The sequence below is a fragment of the Macrobrachium nipponense genome, chromosome 3 (assembly GCF_015104395.2).
Source record: "Macrobrachium nipponense isolate FS-2020 chromosome 3, ASM1510439v2, whole genome shotgun sequence".
Lineage (NCBI taxonomy): Eukaryota > Metazoa > Arthropoda > Malacostraca > Decapoda > Palaemonidae > Macrobrachium > Macrobrachium nipponense.
In genome coordinates this window covers 107,156,660-107,182,863 of record NC_087202.1, presented here as the reverse complement: position 1 = coordinate 107,182,863, position 26,204 = coordinate 107,156,660, and the positions used below count along the sequence as shown (strand labels likewise).

The following is a 26,204-nucleotide window of genomic DNA, read 5'->3' as shown; positions in this document are numbered from 1 at the left end:
TGGTAATGTTAGCATTATTTACCTTAGAAATATGAACTGAAAGGATATTTCACTGGGCGACATGGGCCCTTGCCCAGAAATAGATTTTTCCTTCGTCAAAATCCCTTTATTATGATATAACAAAGTTTCATGTATACTTACCTGGCAGGTATATATAATTAAATTCCCACCCTCCTCCCCTCAGGAGACAGGGTTCAGAGAAAATCTGATGAAAATGGGAATGGTTCCGAGCGCCAGCACCACGGGAACGGGGTGGCGATCACCTGAACTACCAGTGATCTAGCGGTTGCCGCAAGTTTTGAAAATTCTGCCAGTGCGACAGAGGGTATAGCTATATATATACCTGCCAGGTAAGTATATACATGAAACTTTGTTATATCATAATAACGTCATATTTTCTTGTAAAAATTGTGATTTCATACAATCAACTTACCTGTCAGATATATACTTAGCTAAGACTTCGTCGTCCCCGACAGAAATTCAAATTTCGCGCCACTTGCTACAGGTAGGTCAGGTGATCTACCGGCCTGCCCTGGGTGGCAGGACTAGGAACCATTCCCGTTTTCTATCATATTTTCTCTGTCGCCGGTGGTATCAACATTGTTGTTACTACCTCCTGACTGGAATTCGCTTTTCAAGACTTTTGATCAACTTTATTGGATTTTTTGGTGACGTACCTGGATCGTTGTTTTGGCATTCGCTACCGTGGACTGGATTTGGACTTGCTTTTGATTTTTCTGCTAGAATGTCTGATTCAAGTGTTAGTGTGAGAGTGTGTGTGAATGTAGGCTGCAAGGTGAGGATACCGAAGGCTTCGGTTGATCCTCACACTGTATGTCGTAAGTGTAGAGGGTTTGAATGTTCTTTAGCTAACACCTGTAATGAGTGTGAAAGGTTGAATGCTAATGAATGGAAGACTCTAACTTCTTACTTGAAGAAGTTAGAGAGGGATAGAATTAGACGGGCTGCACATAAGGGTGTAAGTACAAGGCCTATTGAGCCTTTTTCTGAGTCTAACTCTCCTTTTATTAATGAATTTGATTCTCCCTCTGTATCTGAACCCTCACAGGCTTTGCATTCAGATTCGGCTTCTGAAATCGCCGATCTGAAGGCTACTCTTCATAAGATGAGGACCAAAATGGCGGCCATGCAAGGTAAGGGAAGTGATAGCGATATGCTTAGTGAAGTGAGTGTTCCCAGTGTTGTGGAGGGGGCATCTGACCGTCTCTGCGATGCTCCCAGGCCTAGACCTCTTCCAAGCTCACATACCCAGAGGAGAAGGAAAGTTGAAAGCCTTACGGAGGTCGTGGAGAATCCCCACCGGTCAGGCGTCCCTTCAGCAGGCTCTGTTTCGCTTCAAGAGGAGCGTCCTGCGAGAGTGTTCTCTTCATCCGGTTCTCCTTCACCTAAACGAGGGTGGAAGGACTCGGATCTATCTTGGCCACTGAAAAGGCACTGGAAAGAACCCGCTTTTGACTCGAGCCCGGAGCGCTTCTCGGAGGAAGCCCCCTCATCTATCAAGAAGGCTAAGATGGTCTCAACGTCTCCTCAATCTGAAGTTGAGGATCGTACACCTTCGAGATCTCCTGCTTCTCCCATTTAAGAGGACGCTGGTGTAGCTTCGAAGAGGATCTTGTTAGCTGTACAAGAACAGTTAGCCTCTTTAGTTGGAGTTCTTTCGAGAGATCCTCCTCGCAAAAAGGATGCTAGGCTTCCTATTAAGAAGTCTCGTCTGCTTTCTACTGCCAGGGCGCGAAAAACTCCAGCCAGAAGTGAGGCCTCTTCTTCCAGCGCGAAGCATTGGCCAGGCGCGCCTGGCAACCAGATAGACTAGAAAAGTCTTATAGGTGCGAACAGCTTTCTAGGCACGAACAGCCTACCAGGCGTGAAAAACTATCTAGGCATGAAGAGCCTTCCAGGAGCAAAGAGCCTAACAGGCGCGAGGCGCCAGCCAAGCGCGATATGCCAGACAAGGATCCTGACAGGCGCGAGACACCAGCCAGGCGCGAGACGCCAGCCAGGTGCGAGGAGTCAGCCAGGCGCGAAGCGCCAGCCGGGCGCGAGGCGCCAGCCAGGCGTGAGGCGCCAGCCAAGCGAGAAGCGCCAGTCAGGCGCGAGGCGCCAGCCAAGCGCGAGGAGCTAGCCAGGCGCGAGGCGCCAAGTAGACTTGAGAGAGACTGTTCACTCGATGAGCCCTTCTCCTAGTAGGAGTTTGTCTCCCGCAGAGAGAGAGGTTTGTGAAGATCCTCCCGTATTTAAGGCAGATTCTCCTCCCGGTTTGGACGAAGATTCGGAAGACGAGGCTCATGGCAGAGAAGGTTTCTCGAACTATAAAGTTTTGACAGCCCTTCTTTTGCAAGAGTATGGGGATTCATTGACTCCTGCTGCTCCTCCTTCTCCTCGATCACTATTTTCGAGTGCAATTGTGCCAAAGTCTTCGTCGGTTCTGAAGATGAGACCTACTATCTCTATGAAGAGGGCTCTCCAGTCTCTTGACAAATGGATGTTGACAAGAAGGAACTTGTCAGAACTACCTTCTGTATGCCTCCAACGATACTTTCTGGAAAAAGAGGTGTGTGGTACCGAACTGGGGAGAACATGGGCCTTTCCCAGCCTCGGCTGAAGCTGATTTTTCAACCTTAGTTGATTCCTCGCGTGGACACGCATTGAACGGAGCTCGTGTGACTTGGACTATTTCTGAGATAGATCATCTCCTTAAGGGACTCTTCCATATTTTGGAAGTCTTTAATTTCCTAGACTGGTCCCTTGGGGTGATGTCAAAGAAAGCCCATGACTCGGAAGGTCTAGACCCCGAAGTCATTCTTTGTATATTGTCATGCATTGACAAGGCAGTACAAGACGGATCGGGAGAAGTCTCCTCCCTCTTTGGAGCGGGACTCCTTAAGAAGAGGATTATTTTTAGTGCTTTCCTAACCAAAGTTGTTTCACACTCACAGAGAGCAGCCCTGGTTTTCGCTCCCATGTCAGACTTTTTGTTTCCTTCTCAGTTAGTGAAGGACATTTCTCGCTCACTGACTGAGAAGGCGACACAAGATCTTCTCCTTCAGTCTGCAAGGAAGAAGAGACCGCCAGTTGTGGTTGAGAAGAAAGGACCTACTTCTTCGATTCAGCCCTTTCGAGGAGGCCCTCCCTCCAGAGCTCCCTCAAAAAGGAGAGGCCCTGAGAGGAGAGGTAGACCTGCTTTCCGTCCCTTTAAGAAAGGGAAATGAGACAGCCAGCCTCCAAACACCAGTAGGTGCCAGGCTACTCGAATTTGCAGAGGCCTGGACACTCATAAACTCGGACGCCTCGTCGATGTCAATAATCAGGAAGGGATATCTTATCCTCTTCCAGGACAGTCCGCCCCTAACGACTATTCCGCGGGAACTGTCAGCCAGATACAGGGACCCTGTACTGAGGGATACTCTTCGTCTGATGGTGGATCAATTGTGGGACAAAAGAGCGATAGAATTAGTACTGGATCAAAACTCTCCTGGGTTTTACAATCATCTTTTTCTGGTTGCAAAAGCCTCGGGGGGCTGGAGACCGGTACTAGACGTCAGCGCTCTAAACAAGTTTGTTCTGAAGGAGAAGTTCTCTATGGAGACTTCGGCCTCAGTCCTTGCGGCTTTGCGGCAAGGAGATTGGATGGTGTCTCTGGATCTCCAGGACGCTTATTTTCATGTCCCGATTCACCCTTCTTCGAAGAAGTACCTCCGTTTCATGACGGAGGGAAGGATCTTTCAGTTCAGGGCCTTGTGTTTCGGCCTGTCCACAGCTCCTCAGGTCTTCACAAGCCTGATGAAGAATGTGGCGAGGTTTCTTCACCTCAAAGGCATCAATATCTCTCTGTATCTGGACGACTGGCTCATCAGGGCCAGATCAGAGAGACAGTGTTTGGAGGACCTTACTTTGACCCTAAAACTGATAAAGTCGTTGGGACTACTTGTGAACCTTGAGAAGTCACAGCTGATCCCCAGACAGAACATAGTCTATCTGGGGATTCAGATGGATTCTCGGGGTTTTCGAGTGTTTCCTTCGCAAGAGAGAATCGTGGGAGGCTTGGAGAAAGTCTCTCTCTTCTTAGGGAAGGAACGTACTTGGGCGAGGGAATGGTTAAGCCTTCTAGGGACCCTTTCCTCGCTCGAACAGTTCTTTCCTCTAGGAAAACTTTATCTTCGTCCTTTTCAGTTCTTCCTAAGGAGATCATGGAATTGGAAGACGGGACTTCTCTCCGACAGTTTTCTCCTTCCAATGGAAATGAAACCACACCTGGAATGGTGGTTTTCCCCTCTAAAAGAGAACAAGGGAATCTCTCTGGAAGTTCCGAACCCAAGCCAAGTGTTATATTCCGACGCATCGGAGAAGGGTTGGGGAGCAACACTAGGGCCGAGAGAAGTGTCAGGCACCTGGAAGGCAGCACAGGTGTCCTGGCACATAAATTGCAAAGAACTTCTAGCAGTACACTTGGCTCTAAAGCTCTTCGAACCATTTGTGACAAACAGTGTGGTCCAAGTGAACGTGGACAACACTACCGCTCTTTCCTACATTCGGAAACAAGGAGGAACACACACTCTTTCCTATACGAAATAGCAAGAGATCTGCTACTTTGGACCTCCCAGAGGAACATCTCCCTCCTAACGAGATTTGTTCAGGGAACAAGGAACATCAAGGCAGACAGGCTGAGCAGGAGAAGCCAGGTCCTTCACACGGAGTGGACCCTTCACTCAGAAGTGTGTCAGAGTCTTTGGTCTCTGGGGCATTCCTCATGTAGACCTGTTCGCCACATTCCTTTCCAAAAGGCTGGAAGTCTTTTGCTCAGTGGTGGAAGACCCAAGAGCTCTCGTTGTCGACGCCTTCCTGCTAGATTGGTCTCATGTAGACGTGTACGCTTTTCCCCCTTTCAAAATCCTGGGACAAGTATTGAAAAAGTTCGTAGCGTCCAACGGAACAAGAATGACCCTGATATCGCCCTTTTGGCCAGCACAGGATTGGTTCGCAGAGGTGCTGGAGTGGACAGTAGACTTCCCCAGATCCCTTCCAAGAAGGATGGATCTTCTCAGACAACCACACTTCGAGAGGTATCATCAAAACCTCCCCACTCTCGCTCTGACTGCCTTTCGACTATTGAAAGACTTGTCAGAGCGAGAGGGTTTTCTCACAAGGCTGCAAGCGCTATCGCTAGAGCCCGCAGAGCTTCCACTAGACGAGTCTATCAGTCTAAGTGGGAGGTTTTTAGAAGGTGGTGTAAGTCTAAGAAGTTGTCCTCCTCCAGTACCTCTGTAACCGAAATCGCTGATTTCCTTTTGTTCCTGAGAGAGGACTCTCATTTGTCTGTATCTACTATAAAAGGATACAGAAGCATGCTGTCGGCAGTCTTCAGAAATAGAGGCCTAGAGCTTGCTGATAATAAAGATCTACACGATCTTATTAGATCGTTTGAGACTACAAAGTCTAGAGAACCAGCTCCTCCCAGCTGGAACCTTGATGTGGTTCTCAAGTTCCTTTCGTCTGAAAGATTCGAGCCTCCTCATTTAGCTTCGTTTAGGGATTTAACAAGGAAATGCTTGTTTCTCTTATCTCTGGCTACAGCCAAAAGAATTTGTGAACTTCATGCCCTAGAAGATGAAGTCGGATTCAACAGAGACTCGGCCTTCTGCTCGTTTAGAACACTTTTTCTAGCTAAAAACGAAAACCCCTCGAATCCCTGGCCCAAGAGATTCGAGATTAAAGGCTTATCGAGTCTTGTTGGTAGAGAAGCAGAAAGGTCTCTTTGCCCTGTAAGAGCCCTTAAGTTCTACTTGCACAGGAAGAAACAAATGGGAAGCTCTAGACAAGGTCTTTGGTGTTCGATTAAAGACCCCACAAGAATCATGTCAAAGAATGCGTTAGCTTTCTTTGTAAGGAGTGTCATTACAGATGCTCACAAGTTCTGTCCTGACGACTCTTTTCCACTCTTAAGAGTGAAGGCTCATGAGGTAAGAGCAGTGGCGACGTCTCTCGCTTTTCAGAAGAATATGTCACTAAAGAAAATCCTTGATACGACATATTGGAGGTGCAACTCAGTATTTGCATCTCACTATCTGAAAGACGTTCGCGTGACCTACGAGAAATGTTTTTCTCTGGGTCCATTCGTATCGGCGGATACGATACTGGGTACGGGAGCCAACACCAATCCTTAACTTTGTACTTACCTTCTACTAGATATGTTCTAGATTTCTGCTGACAAAGAGGGCTCGATGCTGCACAGGCGGCCAGTCACTGTTGTTCAGTAAGGAACTCTTGTGATATCTTTTTGGAGGAGTATGGAAAAAAAATTTTTTTTTAATTTTTTGTATGTATGCGTATTGTGTTTTCGAGTTATGGTTGTTTGTAATGAGTTTGGGGATAACTCAGAACAATTTCTACTAACATGGTGGTTAGGATCAGGTGGTCGGGATTGGTTGTGTGCTCCTTCATAAGGTGTATTGTCATAGAAGTGGTCCAGTACCCACTGACAAAGTCCTTTCAGGCTCTGCCGAGTAAGCGGTTCATACCCCATCGGCAGACCCACAAGAACTCTTAGCCATAGATCACATATCTCGCTAAAGTCTTGAGGTGATGCAGACTACTGGGCAACAGCCACGAAGTCTACCACCTATCAGGTAGGAACCAAGGTTTTTCTTTTATACCTACAACATATGTTGTTTACCTGTCTATTCCATATTAGCTGTCTCTTACCCTCCACCAAAGGGTGCCAATCAGCTAAGTATATATCTGACAGGTAAGTTGATTGTATGAAAATGATATTGTTATGATACAATAAAGTTTCATACATACTTACCTGGCAGATATATACGATTAATGGCCCACCCAGCCTCCCCGCAGGAGACAGGTGGAAGAGAGAAAATATGATAGAAAACGGGAATGGTTCCTAGTCCTGCCACCCAGGGCAGGCCGGTAGATCACCTGACCTACCTGTAGCGAGTGGCGCGAAATTTGAATTTCTGTCGGGGACGACGGAGTCTTAGCTAAGTATATATCTGCCAGGTAAGTATGTATGAAACTTTATTGTATCATAACAATATCATTTTTTTATTACATTTATATTTAGACCCTCAATAAAGGTATAAGCCATGAGGGAAAATAAACAACGGAGTTTCCACAAGATCTTTCGACTTTCTAACGTCCTTTACTTCTTTAGTTAGCTAAGTAAGGGACGTTAGAACGTCGAAAGATCTCGCGGAAACTCTGTTGTTTATTTTCCCTCGTGGCTTATACCTTTATTTATGGATTTATCACGTCCCTAACTTTCGTGATTCAGTTTATAACATTTAGACCCCGCCTCTTGGATTTCTGAGTCTTAAATACACTCAAGAATCAGTTAAATTATGAATTATAATAGTTTTGCACAAACATGAAATTATATAGAATTTGAATGGTAAAATATGAAGCATGGTTTGGAAAGATGTATTTTTTATTGCTTATATATGTAGGCCTATTTCTCATTTCATTTGTTAAATATCAAATATTACATGTTGGTGTATTGATAGTTCCTGGGAATACAACTGAATACATGAATCTGTCACCATGACTCCCATTTCTACTGGAGTATTTTTTTTTTTACCACCATGACTTGCATTTGATTTGGAATGTTTTAAAATCAATTTACTTTACATAATGTGAAACATATAATATACATTATGATTATATTGCATTCTCGCATAGAAATTTTAATTGCCGAAAATATAAATGAAATATGTTGAGGATATGTGCATATGCTATCCCTTTGGTTGTTTTTGATGATTATTTGGACTAATGAAATGCCAGTGTATGCCTGGATGTATGTACTGGTCCACAGAATTTTTAGTACACTCTTGACTGGCCCGTGAAGTTGAAAAGGTTGGGAACCACTTCTTTAGACAGTGTCAAGGCCATATATTTTGCCCTGATATGTAATGACATATTAATAACAATGTGGAATTTCATTTCCCTAATCATTTACTCTGGTCTGCATGGTAGTTCTACAAATTTTTAATGTCAGATTCCATGAACTTAATGGTAAATCTTGGCCTAGTATTCAAAAATATTGTGTATGCGTTCGCGTGTCTGTGAAATACTCGCACATGATAATTAGTTAGGTTCCAATCAAAAGTTCACTAGTGTGAATTGCGCAACTGGAATTCTGTAAAATTGAGGTATTACTGTATAAGAAAAAAGCAAATGCACCATGAGATATTTGATCAGTGCATTGATACGCATTGATACTATGGAGGAAATCACAAATAATACTAAAATATCATGTTATGCTGCAGGTGATCGCTACCTTTCATTCACTGACTCACAACTTTGGAAACACAGATTAGAACATCAAATACCTTACTAGCTACCAGGAGTAAGAGATGCCAAATGTATGAGTCATAACAGATATGGCTCGTGTTACCACTTTTCCATCCATACAAGGTAACTAGCTACCCGGACCCCACAGCATCAGTTTCATTAGTTGGAACTGCTTGAGAAAGGAAGAGAGGGTTACAGCTTCCAAAGCACATCCTAACTGAGGACTTTTCTGTCAGACTTCATTATGGACAGTTTTCAATAGATAAGTAGATATCTGGTAAAGAAAGTGCCCAAATACACTACCAGTTAGCCATAATTATTAACAATTTCAACATTTTGCATTAAATATAAATGACATAGCATATAATTTTTTTTTTTTTTTTTTTTTTTTTTTTACAGAAGTGAGAGCTTCCATTATGGATGATGAATGTTTATCGCTTACTTGGAATAACCATGGAGCTACATACAGAAGCACATTGAGTGTCTTGAGAGAAGAGGTAAGTGTTCAATAGAATTAGCTCAACATGGTTTGTAGCTGTTAGTGCAAATGATATTAAGTTTTATGTTACTTTTACTCGGTGGCATAGCTGGCATTACATCAGTGGGTGTGTTAGGTGGGGCCAAGATATTTTCATGGGGCGGCCAAAGAAAATTATGCAAAACTAATGTATACCAGTTCTGTAATTATGTAGTTAAATATACTATTCCCAAATGTATACATAACCATGTGAATCAAGGAAAACATAATACATAGTTACGTAGCAGTATTAGTAATTAGTAAACCTGTACAGTGGTACCTTGATATACGAAAGGCTCAACTTACGAAAAACTCGAGATACGAAAGCAAATACGAAAAATTTTACGGCTCTATATACAAAAATTGCTCAAGTTACGAAAGGTTGTTGCTGTAAAGTTCCGAGATTTGCCCGGACCACCGAGAACAATTTTAAAACTCCCGCGCTGCCAACTGAGTAAATTCGCCACCATCCTCCCGCTCTCCCATTGGTTCCTGATGCTAGTCGCCCCATAAGATCCTGCTCTCCTATTGGTCAGCATCTACCCCTTGTGCTTTAAGTATTCTATTGGTAAAAGGATGCTGTAAATTGAAAAACTTGTTCATGCAATACATTTAATAAAAAAAAACCATTAGGTAAAGATAGAATAAAGAATAGAAATGAATGGTTATTATACTGTTTGGTAGTTTCAGTAGTTGAAGAGAGATAATGAAAATTTATGGCTTACTGTGTACTAGGAAAAGTGATTGCTTGGCGATCGTTCAATACTCGTAAGTGCTGGATGTAAACAGAAGTTTGGAAGCTTTTTTTTTTGGTTGTATATTATAGTTAATGGTTACTTAATAATTATTTGAAATGAGTACATGCAATACATTTAATAAAAAAAATTGTGAATTAGCTATCATAAAATATAAAATAAATCAGACTGCTATCATCGAAGCAACAAATACGTACTTTTTAGAATTCTTCTTCTGTTTTAATATTACGTTACGTATATGTTTCATTATAGCTGTCAGTAACTCGGTATCTCCATTAGGTAAAGATAGAATAAAGAATAGAAATTAATGGTTATTATACTGTTTGGTAGTTTCATTAGTTGAAGAGAGATACTAATGAAAATTTATGGCTTACTGTGTCCTAGGAAAAGTGATTGCGTGGCGTTCGTTCGATACTCGTAAGAGCAGAATGTAAACAAACGATTGGAAGGTTTTTTGTTTGTTTGTTTGTGTATTATAGTTAATGATTAATTAATAATTATTTGAAATGAGTACATACTGATTATTTATACATTTTATTGGCCTATTCTTAGGTTTAGATGTCAGAATCATAGACTAGGCTACAGTAGCAACCGCTAACATAGGGTAGGCTTATTGTTAAGGGACATATGCTAAAGTCCTAATATATGCAGTAAAAATGGAGTTGAACATTACATGCAGTTGAATATTACTCAAGTATGTACAGTATTTTGCCTTTTTAGAGTCATATTTCTTCCGTTGGATCAGCGTCGTAACCCCAGAACATGTGTTGTAGGCCTGGAAATATAATTTACTGGGGTGTTTTTGTAGGGCTTGGAACAGATTAGGCATTTTACATGTAAAATGGGGTTCAAGATACGAAAAACTCATGATACGAAGGCCGCCTCGGAACGGATTAATTTCGTATCTTGAGGTACCACTGTATTTGAAATTACAGTACAGTAGGGCCTCAGGTTACGAAATGAATCCGTTCCGAAGCGGCCTTCGTAATCTGATTTTTTCGTATCTAGAACTACATTTTACATGTAAATTGCCTAATTCGTTCCAAGTCCTACAAAAACACCACAGTAAATTTTATAATAAAGCTAAATTGACCAATAAACAATGAAATACAACAATTTGGACCATTCAATACTTAACCTAACCATTACTGTACCTGTAAATAAAGTGTATTATTGTACAGGGTACAAGAAATTGTGGGTGTAGTAAAATGTGGATCCTAACCTTTCGAGTGAGGTGATGTCCAAAAGTGGCGACAGAGGAGGAGAACAAACGGCAGAAAACATGAACACTCAACTTTACGAAACATTAAAAAATGGCAGAAAACATTAACACTAAACTTTACGAAACACATTAACAAATGGCAGAAAACATTAACACTTCTTGATTATCTCCATCTTTGTCTCCATAGAAAACATCCTCTTCTTTCTGTTAACTTCAGCAACATTCTTGGGACCCATGGCTCATACTGTAAGTCATTAAGTTCACACACATCACGATAAAGTAACTTACCGTACAACGAAAGTGAAATCACTAACACACATTTATGTTAACAAATGAAATATATGTGAACGAACACATTCCAGAGATGTTTACAATAACGCTGCCACCAAATATGGTCAAGGAATGCCGTTACATAGAGGCATGATGGGACAGATGCTGACCAATAGGAGAGCAGGATCTTATGGCAATGACTAGCATCAGGAACCAATGGGAGAGTGGGAGGATGGTGGCGAGTTTACTGAGTTGGCGGCGCACTAGTTTTAAAATTGTTCTTGGTGGCCCTGGCGAATCTTGGACTTTACCCTTTCGCAGCCTGAATTATTTTCGTATACAGAAGCAAAAAAAAATCTTCGTCTTTGCTTTTGTAACCTGAATTTTTTGTACATAGGGACTTTCGTATGTAGAGGTTCCACTGTACATATAGAGCTCAATTTTCAATTAATTTTCAACTCTTACTATGTATATGCAAATGTATTAAGTACTGTAATGTAAATTTCCTCACAACCTTATATGTAACAATATATTATCCAGTTTTAATTTTCAACTATATGTATAGTATAATATCCTTGTCTTGTAAATATATCAAAGTAATGGATAACAGCATCAATAACACAAAAGACTTATGACCCTCCAAATTCTCTTCAAAATTTCAACCCGTCCCATTCCCTCTTCTTTGTCTCCTTTTCCTGTAAATTAACTCTTAAGCAGCAGTAGCAAATTGCTTTGAACTTACTCAAAAATATAATTATAGTTTCAGTCACTTCATACTTAAGTTGATAACATTAAGTTGAATCAAAATATCAGGAACAAACATGTTATTTGTGTTAAAAACCTATAAACATACCCTTTCATATCTCAGCTCTATGCAAGTTTTAAAGGTGACAAGAACCAAATGAATGTCATTAGGTATATGGTGCATCTGTAAATAAAGATATTATGTAAATGGGTAAAGCAGACTATTAATACCATTAAAGTGGATCATATCTGACAATCAAAATAATAATATTTGCAGCATGTGTCGATTGTGTTTAAAAGAAAGAGATAAAAAGAAACATTCACTTCATATCTATATACGAGTCGACCATACACATAATGGGGATCAACATAAGGTGATTAGGAATATGCCAAAAGTTTAGCTACAAAGGGAATTTCAACTTGGGGCCAGCTGGGGAGGGGCATCATCTGCTTGGGTGGCCCAGCCCCCCCACAGCAACGCCACTGCTTTTACTACATTTATATCCTGCTAATTAAAATTGTTTTCTGTTTATTAGTTGATTTTTAGTATTGTATATATGTATTTCTTGGAATTTCAGGATGGAATGCATTTTTTTTTATGTAGATTTTTAATAAGAGTAATTTGTTTTGGTTTCAGAATACTTTAACGGATGTTACGCTTGCTTGTGATGGCAAGACATTTGCTGCCCACAAGCTAGTGTTAGTAACATGCAGCGATTACTTCCGTCACATTCTAGGGGATGTGCCATGTCAGCATCCAATTGTATACTTGCGAGGAATTGCAGCCAAAGAAATGCAAGCACTGATAGACTTCATGTACACTGGACAGACAGACATTCCTCAGAAAGAAGTTCCCTTATTACTGTCAACAGCTGAAGCTCTACAAATTAAAGGTTTAGGAGTTTTTAGTGCTGGTGAAGGGTCTGATCCAGAGAAAAGCAACTGTGAACCAAAAAAAGAGAGTTCAGGGGTTTCCAGGAAAAGGCGGTCAGAACCTTTGGTGCACACCGGACTGAAAGAGGATTCTGCACGTGCCAATTCAAATAGTACCACTTTGGATAACCACTTTTTAGAAAATCTTTATAGCCACCATTATGCACTAATGTCTACACCGAAAAGAAGAAAACCTGAAGAAAGGCCTTTGCTGAAAAGCCCTAACTTTGCATCATCTGCCCTGTGTTCATCTATTTCTGACAAAACTCACTCAGTAGAGCCGTCCTCACCCATGATTGTGAAAGAGAATGGGGAAGGTAATGTAGTGCCTCGAACAGAAGTTAGTGGTCTGTACTCTGCGAGAGAGCGCCCAGAAAACTAACCAAGCTATCATTTCTTCTACATTGTCACTTACTACATCAACCTATTCCACTCTCAGTCACAGTCCAGTCCATCACTCGCATATAGATAGTAGTAAAAGAAGTACTTCAAGCCAAGAACCTCTACATGATCCTAGGCCTGAGACTAAGACAGCATCACCACGAGCATTGAATTATACATTAGCAGGTCTGGGAGGAAACAAGGAAGACTATAGTGCAGGGTGTTTAGCTAATATACTAGAAGAATCAAATGCTGGTCTTGCAGATACACCAGAAAACTTGGTAAGTCCCACTTGCTACACTGTGAATATTGTTTGATACAGTGTGGATGCCAGTTTAGAGGCTTGCAGCTTGCTTAGGAAATGAATAGAGACATAGTGCAATTTATACTATTACACATTAGAATTATCATTGTTAACTATTTATTTGAGATTCTGATTGCAGTTACTTTGGAAATAACATTAGGGTTATGTTCCTGGAAATGTTGTGTTTAAAATTGCATTATTTGGTAAACATAATTTTCCCATAATTTTCCTAGACTCTTGAAAAAGTTTGCCTGTTTTGAGGGTTATGGTCAACTTTTAAAGGAATATTACGTTTAAGGAAACTTGAAACATTAGAAGGTCACAGAAACAACAATAAGAACACAAGTTTTTACTTTCCCTGCTCTCCCGCTGCCTCGTTCATCACACTCTTCCAGCTCCCTCTTCTTTTGACTCCAGTGCTGCTATGAAAAGAGATAACTTCTGTATAGAAAATCTCTCTTAAGTACTTTATCTTCTTTCTAAAAAAAGTGTCACATTAGTAAAGTCATGAAAGCATAAGCACATACTTATTTTATTAATATGCACTTCTCCGCTTTGGCTACTTGTTGCTAGTACTGTCATATGCTGTCCATCCCTCCTCACTGCTCACTTTTCTTTTTCGTCTGTACGTCCTCTTCACTTTTCTCTGGCTCCTGTGATACTTCATTCATAAGAAAATTGTAGTAGTTTTGTCTGTGTTGTTTTCTTCTTTCTTTTTTTACATCTGGGACCCTGGAAACCCTGGGTAGGTTTCTTTCTTCTTCTACTTGGTAATATGGCTGTAACATCTTTGCCACTTGTGATCAACCCAGGCACATGTCTGATTAGAAAATGATGCTTACTAGTAAATTTGTGTTCAATCAGAATTGTTTGTATATTAGAAAAGCATACATATCTCCATGAATTTTTACTCTTTTCTGAAGGGTTTTTGATGTAGGAGAGGCTAATTGGAGAGGGTCCCGTGGTAGTGGTTTTCACTCGCCCCAGGAACCATACCGACACCTTTTAATAAAGGTGAGCGAACCAGAATATTCTGGCATGTCCAATTTAGCAGTTCTCTGGTATTATAACAATATTTTACCTTAGAAATAGTGCTAAAGGAACCTATTTCACGGAGCGATACGGCTTCCTCGCCCAGAAATAGATTTTTCCTACGTCAAAATCCCTTTTTTACATTCGTGTTGTTCGCAAGGGGACTGTATATGAAATTACATCATTCATAGAAAATTTGTAACAAAAGTTATCAATCTCTTCACATAGCACTATATGAAACTGGGGTGTGTTGGGAATGCTTTGAGTCCATCTCTCCCAGCAGTAAGGACATTTTTAAGAGAATTATCACTAAACCAGTGTTAAAGAGGAAAATTCTGAAATGTTTGCTTATTTTTCCTCACATTTGTTATGTGCAGTAATAGGCATTGATAGTAATATTATCAGTACATACTATGTATGATTGGAAGCAAAATGTATTTTTTCCATAGTGCAAAATATTCTGAGTTTATACTATAATAGTTAAACTGCATCAGTAGGCTGTGGGGAACTTAGTAGTCATCAATGCCAGCTATATTCCTGGGAAAAGGAGTGTAATAGCAGACAAGCTGAGCCACCAGGACCAGAATCTGGTAACAGAGTGATCTTTGCATCAGGAAGTGATGAACTGAATGTTATTCTTGTGGGAAAGACCTGTGATAGATCTGTTCTCAACAAGATTCAACAAGAAACTAGAGAGATATTGTTCAGTAGTCCTGGACACGGAAGCAGCAACAGAGGATACTCTATAACATCCGTGGGACAATCTGGACGTATTTGCCTTTCATACTTTTTGTCAGATCCGTCAGATCCTGAACAAGGTGATAAGGTCACAGAATCTCAAGATGCCCTTGGTGGCTCCCTTGTGGTCAAAGGTAGAATGGTTTCCGGATTTGTTATCCCGACTAATAAAAGTTCCAAGAGAATTACCTCTCTGGCAGAACCTACTATGTTAATCCCACATGGAGAGGTATTAGCAATCAGTACAGTCCTTATCTCTTCACGAGTGGAGACTGTCAAGTATCTCCTGTGGCTGAGAGGCTTTTCTTAAAAAGCAGCATCACAGATGGCAGGAGATATCAGAAAGTCATTGACATGTGTGTACAAGGGAAAGTGGTCTGTCTACTGTGATTGGTGCCGTAGACAGTATTTTCCACGCAGAGCTTCTATTTAACAAATAGATACCTTAGAACAGAAAAACACTTTTCTGTGTCTGCCATAAAGGTGATATAGGGCTGCACTAGCTCTGGTCCTACAGATGAAAGATGTAGATATTTCTTCTTCATGGGAAATATCTGTGTTAAGAGGTTTGAGCTGTCTTGTTCTCCTAGAGAACTAAATTCTCCTAACTGGGATTTAACCCTGGTATGGACTAGCCTTACTAAGGCCTCCTATGAACCATTGCGACACACCACTGATAGGAACTAAACTCTGAAAACAGTCCTTTTGCTTGCCCTAGCATCTACCAAAAGGATGTGGGAACTGAATGGCCTGTCATATGAAGTGAAAACATTCCAGATTTTGAAAGTTGTTACTTTTCAAATTTATACCAGAAATCGTGGCTAAGACTCAGAATCCATCAGTAGTAGATGACAGATTTGTCTTTTTTTCTGTACTTTCATTGTGATACGTTGTGGATAGTGACACTGAAGAAATGTTGTTATGTCCTGTCATAGTACTGTGGCTTATTTAAAAAAAAAAAAACTTGACATCTCAGACTTAGGTGTTGAAGGGCCTCTGTATGCACAGGCTGGGTCAAGAAAGAAGTGTCCAAGAATACAGTATTGTTTTGGTTAAGGGAAATAATCAGGAATGCATATTGATTTATTACCCTGTCCATTAAGAATTAAGGAGTTCATGATTGAGTGTTGGGGCGCTATGTGGTGCTGATGAGCGACAACTTTATGGTAGTTGCATATATCAGCAAGCTTGGAGGGTTAGTTTCTCTCCCTCTGCACCAGTTGATGATGCAAGCACATGAGTGGGTGGTGGCCCTCAATAGAACTGACTGCCAGATACATTCTGGAGGCTTGGATTGTAGTGACAAACAAGCTCAGCCACAAGAACAGGTGATAAGGACAAGTGGTCCCTGCACACAGGTATAGCAGGAAGGCTTTTTGTGGTTTGAGGGACGCTTGTGTTAAATAGTTCCAGACCCATGGACTGCAATGGAAGATGCCTTTCAGCACTCATGGGGCAATCTCAAACTAACTAAGGTGGCACCCAAGTGGCCACATTCCGAGTGATATCCTGAGCTGCTTGCTCTATTATCTGATCAGCCGATTGGACTTAGTCAGAAATGGCTGCTTAAACAAATAATAATAATAATCTGTTATCAGGTCCTGAGAGAGATTCCTTTGTAGCTCAACCTTCTGTATCAGCCACACAATGAGAGGTATTACTAGGCTGAAGACTATCCAGCATCTCTGTGAGCAAGAGGCTTTTCTCGCCCATACAGTGAAAGAGATATTTGGATAACCACATAAATCCTCAGCAGATGTGTATTAGGAGAAATGGGCTGTCTTTTGTGGGTGGTATCATCAACAGCGTTCACCCTAGTAAGAGCAACTCTTCAGCATGTAGAAGGGCATCTCGTCTTTTTTCACTGAGAGAGACTTCTCTCTATCTTGGCCAATAAGGTCTATAGGTTGGCTCTAGTCATGAGACTTGAAGCAGCAGGTCTCTCTTCCTTGTAAGAGATCACCATGCTCCGTAGAAGCTATGAATAGACTTGTCCCCTAAGAGAACTCGGATCCTCCAAGTGGGACATGACTCTCATCCTTAGAAACCTTGATCGTCACCCATATTAGCCTTTGAGAGAGTCGTCAGACAAAGATCTGACCCTGGCATTGGCAAAAAGGGTAGGTGAACTTCATGGCCTCTTTTTAACATTAGGCACTTGAGGGGCTGGGGGTCTGTCTTGCTGGGATTTTTCTGGATTTCATGGTGAAAAATCTGAACCTGTTGATCCCTGATGTTGGCCTCAAGTCCTTTACAATCCCCTCCTTAAAGGACTTCATATAGTTGTAGCGGGATCACAAGCTAAAAAACAAGCGGGCAAGACCCCCCCCTCACATAAATTTAACCAATCTGGTTGCCAAACTCTCCCTCAGCCACACTTTCCTCTTCACGCTACAGAAAAAACAGGACAGTTGTATTACCTACACACGCAACAAAAAAACACAAACACATGTACTCACCCCAACTCCAGATACTCAGGGCTATGCTGTACTGTCCATTGGACGAGGTCGTTGAGACATCAGCAACTGCTGCAAACCAACACACAACCAATAACAAAGAACTATAACCACACAGCTCAACAACACGACAAGCAACCAAGGACCACAACCCCACAACACAACAACCAAGGACCACAACCCACAACTCAACAACACAACAAACGAACAAGGACTACAACCACAACTCGACAACACAACAAACGAACAAGGACTACAACCACAACTCGACAACACAACAAACAAACAAGGACCACAACCACAACCACAACCAACAACCAAGGACTACAGCCACAACAACAACACCAAGAAACAAAACAGCTCACCAAACAACAACAACAACCCTAAACTATAACAACTCAACAGAAACTCACAAGCTCAACAACCTCCCAACACACAAGCGCAACAACCTCCAAACACACAGCACAAATAACTCCCTGAAAACACAACACCACTGACTAACAATACTGCCATGACTGCTGCCCAAACGTCTGTCCTACACAATTTCTCATACAGACTGCCTCCTCAGAACTCTGATCTTAACAACTAACTCCAACCACACCAGCAGACAACCCAGAATTCACCAACAGCCAATTCAATCGTTAACCATCCATCCACCAAATTACGCCCTCCTCTCTCTCTCTCTCCTCTTCTCTCTCTCTCTCTCTCTCTCCTCTCTCTCTCCTCTCTCTCTCTCTCTCTCTCTCTCTCTCTCGCTCTCTCTCTCTCTCTCTCTCCTCAAGGACATTGTCAAATGGAACTCCCATAACTCCTCCCTATAGTGATCTGGACAAGATACTATGTACTGTGTCCCACTAGGGTGCTGCAATACTATCTTAAGAGAACTCGTTATCTCAGCATGAGTGTCAACGCCTCCTTGTTAGCAGTGGCAAGACGAGGAGAAAGTATTTCAAGAAAACAGTTTCTCTCTGGCTGCGCGAGATAATCAAGCGGGCATATGACACTTCAGCAAGGCTGGTAGGTGCCAGAGTCGGGGCAATCCCCCTGACTTTATGAGCTCTGCCTCACGAAGTCAGGGGCATCGCCCTGACTCTGGCATTCTTTATGAACCTGTTAGTTCAACATGTGTTGCATGTATTGTTGTGGTTGCACCAGACCACCTTTGGCTCATTTTTTACCTGCAGGACATTGCCCAAAAGTCTTTGGACATCTTTTCCTTGGGTCCTGTTGTGGCAGCTTCAACATGTATTCTTCCTAACATACAAACCTGAAGTTCTTTACTTAGATGGCCACCCCTCTTATCTGACAGTAAAGTTTAAATGGCTGTTCCAGCTTGTGTTTGCAAGTTAAATCCTAACTTAAAGGATTCCAGGTTTGAATGTTAGGAAAAATACAAATTACCTACTTCATTGTTTCTTAGCATTTTCTTTGTCTTTTCTTTTTGTAATTACTTGGAAAAGAAATTTCTGGCAATAATTTTTTTTCTACTCCCATCTTTTTTCTAATTTTAGCCCTAACTTTTTCAGATGAAAGCTGAAGTGAAGGAAGAGGCTCTAGATTTTACCAATACTGCACTGTCAGAAGGCTTGCATGGTGAAAATATTCCACTCAGTACCAACAGCATTGAAGAAGAGACCCGTATATATCTGGATGCCTTTACCAGAAGTGCCAATTTGAACAAAGCTGTTCCCCTTGATGAACCACAGGTACTTAAAATTGTATTGTTGGTTTTAAAGGACTTTCATGCAGTGCAGCTGGATATTTTTCTTGACATTTTTTACCAAAATCTAAGTCTTAGTTCCAATTTTTTTACTTTTTAATCTGACAAATGTGATATCTACGTTTAAATACTACTTTTCAAATATGCACAGGCAGCCCTGGTTATTAGCCCGAGAAGAGTCATTGTTAGGCTCAGAGGTCTGGATAAACTAATCCTTTATAATAATAATAATAAAGCCCTGGTTATTGGCGGGATCGGTTATCAGTTTTTTGGTTTTATGGTTCTTTTTTAATAACTAGGGTTTAAAAGTTTAAAGTTATTGGCAGCTTAGTGTCGTGAGACCCTCATAAAATACAAACATAATGAATATGAATCTTTTCCATGCATCTTAAAAAGTTAGCTTTACCTCACTCTACAATCTAATAATGAAGTATGTATTCTCATATATGTATAACTATTGTATTATAAAATACAAAAAAGCAATGTTTAGTTTGGAAAAATTAGCTGAGGGCAGAGGTAAGTTTATTTTGCCATATATAACTCAATTCAAGCAATTTTCTTACTTCTAGTTAGGATAAATAAATCTATAGAAACTACTTATATGGGACAAGGTTATTTTTTGCTATATGGTGTTTTAATTCTAAATATAACAAATATGTCTTATTGTGGGCTAAATTTAGTTATTGTTTTTTGCGTAAAAATATTAGTAAGTTCCATTCATTATTTTCACCCTATTTCATCATAATATCTATTAGAGTTACTTATTTATCTTTTATTGACATAAAATCAACAGTAAATTGTGTTAAAATACTATTTTTCTCCACTATTATGTATGGTCAAGTGTCATCCATGTTACTGATGCATGATAATTTATGGTCATTAGCAGTGTGAACATTGTTTTCTCAGCTTCAGCTACAACTGCAGCTTAAATTTAGGAGTATATTTCCTTTCCGTTATTTTCTCCATAGCAAATAAAGGTATATGTAAAAATATATCAGTCCTATTCTACTTAATTTCATTTGTAACATAACTACGGTAATTATTTACTATCGTATAATGGCTAAAATGCAAGCAAAAGAGCAGCTGTTGTCTGATTTGATTGTTTGTAGCAAAACAACTTTTTTTCCTTCAGTTGTTTATGGCTGTATACATTTAAGCAATGATTATAAATTTATTTTTATCATTCTCTTTTACTTTTTTAACTTATTTAACTAGAAGATAGGATAAATAAAGAGATGGAGATGAAAGATGTTAAGTGTTCTGATAAAGGTGACTTTTCTCTCTCTCTCTCTCTCTCTCTCTGTAGTCCAAGGTTTACTTGTAAGTTCATTGAATCTAGCATTAAAAATTTGTAGAACTACTGTGCAGACTGTAGTAAAGGATTAGGCAAATAAAATTCCACATTTTTATTTAGAGTTATTACATATAAGGGTAAATTAGCTGGCCTTGACACTGTGTTAGGCATCATTAATCAGTCTAGGGCACCTTGAGGTGGATTGCGGCACCAGTAGACTTTTGAATTTCAGTTATCGGTGAATTTTGGTTACCGCCAAGCCCCCAGGAATGGAACCCCTGCCAATAAACGGGGGCTGCCTGTATTGTATAAGTACTTATAAAAATCTTTTTGATCATTTCATATTTTTATGGCTGTTGCTCATTGTATTAATTACATCCCAGTACAACCTGCTAAATTGTCTGTTTGTTGTCCACCATTTTAATTACAGGCACTCGCTCAATGACTTTACATCACAAAAACATAATCATTTATATAGCTTATATCTAAACTTACTTAAAGTGCTATTCTAATACACAAACCTTAAATAAATTTCTTATAATGAATGAACAATTACTTTAGTTTGTAAATTTAAGCAATCATAAGTTCATTGATGCCCTTTTGAGTTACCCATTGGAGGCAGATGAAATTGAAGGGGGTAAGGGGGGATGGGGGCTGAGATAAAAGTGTCATTCTGAACACATAGTATATGTAGGAATAACCGTAGAAATAGAACCTGCAGTAGATCTGTCTACCCACCTAAAACAGAAAAAGTAAAAAATGCTGTCCATGTAATTACAAAAGAAATATTGTTATATATGGCATGGCATATGAAAATAAAAAAAATTCTTATGCTCTCTAAATTTAGCGTACTTGAGTTGATAAAATATATAACAGAAGTGGAGGAGGCCTTGGATAAGTACTTAATCCAATGTGTATCTTGATAACAGTTAGCCACATTTTACCAAGGGATATTAACTTTATTAAAAATTGGAATAAAATAGCCTTACATGAGCAAGAGAGAAAGATGGTAAACAGACAGACATTCATACTATTGCTTATGGAACTTACAACTTGAACACATTTCCCATGCCACATATACTAATACTGACTGGTCGCTTGCCTGAGTAGTTATAAAAGACCAATTTTATGAAGTGAGTAGTGTCTATATTAATGATAGAAATCAACCTAATGTTGCATAGAGTAGTAAAGTCATGATTGGAGAGTGATATGATTATTAAGAAATATTAAGTCAGATACTGTTTTCCAAATATTCAAAATATTAAGTCAGATACTGTTTTCCAAACATTCAAAACCTTTTGCTCTTCACAGGAAATGGCATCTAGTGATGGACGACCATTTTCGTGTCCTATATGTCATAAGTGCTTTGCAAAAGCTGCCATACTGAAACGACATCATCTTGCCCATTTCCGTCCGTATGTTTGCCACATATGCACAAGAGCTTTCACTAGACGTGAAGTTCTTGCTGAACATCTATTGGAGCATAATGGTGCAGACTTGAGGTTACCTTGTCCAGTGTGTAACATGACCATAAAACGGAAACGTAATCTCCAGGCCCATATAAAGGTAAAGCATCCAGATTATTACAAGCAGAAAATAGCTAGCAGGGAATCTCTCTGTTGAGGGATAAACTTTACAAGTGTAAGTGATTTATTGGTACTTACTTGTATGGAGGATATTTTTTGTAACTTATTTATAATTTTATTTCTTAATAAGGTACTTCTGGCTCTTTTGTTATAGGTGTCTAGTCGCTGGACAAATGGAATCATAGCTAAAGTAAAAAGAAATTTAAATAATCGATGTAATGTAGAATATACTTATATTATGTGCTGTCTCATGTCAAATTCTCAAAGAAACTTATTTTCTGCAATGAAAATGTCTAATTTTTTTCAGAAAGAGAAGGGACCAATAAGGGATCATGATCACTTTTAATGGTGTTAGTTTTATTTTCTTTTATTTGCCTAAAGTTGAATAGATAATTTGTTCATGAAACTTACTTGGCAGATATATATATAGCTGTATTCTCCGAAGTCCGACAGAATTTCAAAACTCGCGGCACACGCAGTGGGCGGCCAGGTGGTAGTACCCATTCCCGCCGCTGGGAGGCGGATATCAGGAACCATTCCCATTTTCTATTCATATTTTTTCTGTCGCCGGTCGGTAAACACCTGTTTACAGACCTCCGCCCAGGATTTTTGGATTTGACTCGTTATAAGTATCTGGATTGACTTTTGGTTTTGACTCTGGATTGTTGGATGGCATACGCGATAGTGGACTGTTTTGGATTTTGGATTGGTCTTTTCTATGAACGTGATGTCGGGATCAAGTTCAGTGAGCTTCAGAGTGTGTGTGAGGAGTGATTGCAAGGTGAGGCTACCGAAAGCATCGGTAGACCCCCACACAGTATGTATGGGGTGTAGGGGGCATGTTTGTTTGCTGGTTGATCGTTGCATTGAATGCAAAAGTTTGACTGAGGATGAATGGAAGGTGTATGAATCCTATCGGCGTAAGTTGGAGCGCGATAGGATCAGGAGGTCTTCCTCTAAGAGCGGTTCTACGAAAGGTAAGGGAAGTAACATTTCGCCTATATTAACACCAGTAGAATTTGCTTCACCTAATCCTGTGTTGTTGCCTGAGGGCCCTAGTTCTGTGTCTGGAGAAGGTAATGCCCTTTCTCTGATTCTAAGAGTCATTGCGCACTCTAGAGTCCAAAGTGTTGGCCCTTGAAAACGGCTCGAGTAAAGTGTGTGATCGTGCCCCTAGTGTTGTGGAGGGGGCGTCAGATCGGCCCCATAATGCCTCTAGGTCTAGACCTCTGTCGGACTCCCAGACCTCAGGGAGTGGGCATGTCGAAAGCCGCAAGAGGGTTACGGGGCCCCCCCACCGATCTGGCGTCCCTTCGGCAGGACCTGTTGCTACTTCCCAGGCTGCCAAGGAGCGTGCTCAGGCTCGCATCCTGAAGGACTGTTTTTCGTCCTCCGAGGCGCCCTCCCCGCGCAAGGGGTGGAGCTCTCGGAGTGACTCGCGTCCGTTGAAAAGGACTTTTCCTAGGGAGGACGCTTTACGTCCCCTCTCTCCGCTCTCGTTGCGGTCTTCGCCTGCGTCGTATGACGCGTTTCCTCCACAGAAGAGAGGTAGGACGTCGTCCGAGGACGACGCTGAGAAGCGCTTCTCTCGCGCCTCGGAGAGGCAGGTTGCTGTTCCTGTGAGAAGGAAGGAGGCGTCCCCCCGCCCCTCGTCTTCTCGCAGGCGCAGCCCTTCACCTCCTCTCGGTTCTTCACCTACGAAGAGTATTCTTGCGTCGCTTCAAGACCAATTGTCGACCTTAATGGCTCGGAAGACTCGCCCAGCAGCAGTTGAGCCTAAGCGAAGGAAGGACGCTAGACTGCCTGTCAAGAGGACGAGGCAGTCTCCGTCTCTGTCTCCTCGTTCGTCGCTGTCTCCGCCCGCACGTCAGGACGCCTTTGAGGACGCTCGACAGGACGCCTTGGAGGACGCTTTTGAAGACGCTCGGCAGGACGCTTTTGAAGACGCTCGTCGGGTTGCTTTGTTTGACGCTTTGCCTGTGGAGAAGGCTTTTGAGAGCGCTCAGAAGGACGCTTTGAAAGCGAAAGCTGGACGCTTGAGCGTCAAACGTAAGGACGCTCCTCGAGAGAGACTTAGAGTATCCTCTCTTGACGCGCAGCGAGGTCAGGACGCTCTTCGTGGTTCGAGCTCTAAAGATCGACAGAAGGTCGGTCGCTTTGAAGAGGCGGATGTTAGTCTTCCTCGAAAGCCTTTGTTGAAGGCTAGACCCGTTGGGCGCACGCCCTCTCCAGAGGTTCTATCTCCTTTGCCTCTTCGGGAGGAAGGAGAACATAGTAGTCCGGCTGACTCAGTGGAGGAAGAACAGCCGTCAGTTTCGTCGGTTTCCGACTACAAGGTGCTGGTTCGACTTTTACGTTCTTTGTTTGGGGAGAAGTTCCAGCCTGCAGCTCCTAAGTCTCCGCCCTCTCAGTTTTCGTCTTCGAAGTCGGGCAAGGTTTCGGAAGTGGTGGAGATGAAGACTTCCTTGTCCACTAAGAGAGCATTCAAGAAATTGCAGGACTGGATGGAACGTCGGAAGGATCAGGGCAGGTCGACTTTCGCCCTTCCTCCTTCAAGACTTAGTGGGAGAGGCGGCATTTGGTATGAGACCAAGTCTGAAGTAGGAATTAAGATCCCGTCTTCTTCCCAAGGGGACTTTGCTAGTCTGGTAGACGCCCAGAAGAGATCCCTTTTGTCGTCCGCGAAGATTTCTTGGACACCAACGGAGATCGACCATCACATGAAAGGTCTGTTAAAGACTCTGGAAGTCTTTAACTTCCTAGACTGGTGCCTAGGAGTCCTGGATCTTCAATCTAGGGGTCCTGATTCTTTGAGTCTGGGGGAGCTGTCCAATGTGTTGTCATGCATGGACAAGGCCGTCAGGGATGGTTCGGAAGAGTTAGTGTCTCATTTCGGCACTGCTTTCCTCAAGAAGAGAGCGCTCTTATGCAATTTCACAGCGAGGTCTGTTTCTGCATCGCAGAAAGCAGAGCTTCTCTTTGCACCTCTTTCGAGCCATCTCTTCCCCCAGGCTATGGTAAGGGACCTGGCAGTGAGCCTACAAGAGAAGGCTACCCAGGATCTCTTGGCCCAGTCTTCTAGACGTCCTGCAGTCCCTATCACGTCGTCGTCTGGACGACCTCCTAGGAAGGTTAAACCCTTTCGTAGCGCTCCTCCCTCGAGAGCTGCCCCTCGAGGGAGAGGACTTGCAAGAGGAAGAGGTTCCTTCAAACCTAAATCCTCTAAATGAGAAGAAAGTCCTTCAGATGCCTGTCGGAGCCAGGCTAAAGTTCTTTGCGGGGGCGTGGAGAGAGAGAGATACAGATGCGTGGTCCCTCAAGATAGTAGAACAGGGGTACAAGATCCCCTTTGTAGACCCTCCTCCTCTTTCAACGACTCCCAGAGATCTTTCCCCGTCGTTTTCAAGGGGAGAAACAGCAGGTTCTTTTTTAGATCTTTTGGAACAAATGATCACGAAAAGAGCGGTGGAGCAGGTCTTAGACCTGGGGTCACCAGGATACTACAACAGACTTTTCCTGGTACCAAAGCAGTCGTCGGGGTGGCGTCCAGTCTTGGACGTAAGCAGCCTGAATCTTTTCGTAGAAAAGAAAAAATTCAAGATGGAAACACCTCAGTCGGTTCTAGGAGCCTTAAGACCGGGCGACTGGATGGTGTCCTTGGACCTGCAGGACGCATACTTTCACGTGCCTATCCACCCTCTTTCAAGAAAGTTTCTGAGGTTTATGCTAAGGGACAAAGTTTGGCAATTCCGAGCCCTTTGTTTCGGTTTAAGCACGGCTCCGATGGTATTTACCATGCTCATGAAGAACGTAGCGAGATGGTTACATTCTGCAGGAATAAAGAGTGTCCCTGTATCGACGATTGGCTTATCAGAGCATCGTCAGAAGAAAGGTGTCTGAAGGACCTTCACTTCACGTTGGCCTTGGCGAAGT

General features: G+C 41.8%; 1 protein-coding gene across 1 annotated transcript in view; it reads left to right on the top strand.

Moving 5' to 3' along the window:
- Nucleotides 1-22,936, top strand: part of LOC135221942 (zinc finger and BTB domain-containing protein 49-like) — a 50,463-nt gene extending 27,527 nt beyond the window's left edge. Inside the window, exons 2-6 of the mRNA XM_064259974.1 lie at nucleotides 8,719-8,816; nucleotides 12,465-13,082; nucleotides 13,126-13,422; nucleotides 19,198-19,377; nucleotides 21,997-22,936. Of these exons, the coding sequence (XP_064116044.1) occupies nucleotides 8,736-8,816; nucleotides 12,465-13,082; nucleotides 13,126-13,422; nucleotides 19,198-19,377; nucleotides 21,997-22,308 (1,488 nt within the window). The 5' untranslated portion in view covers nucleotides 8,719-8,735 and the 3' untranslated portion in view covers nucleotides 22,309-22,936. The remainder of the gene's footprint in view (nucleotides 1-8,718; nucleotides 8,817-12,464; nucleotides 13,083-13,125; nucleotides 13,423-19,197; nucleotides 19,378-21,996) is intronic.
- Nucleotides 22,937-26,204: the final 3,268 nt, after the last annotated feature.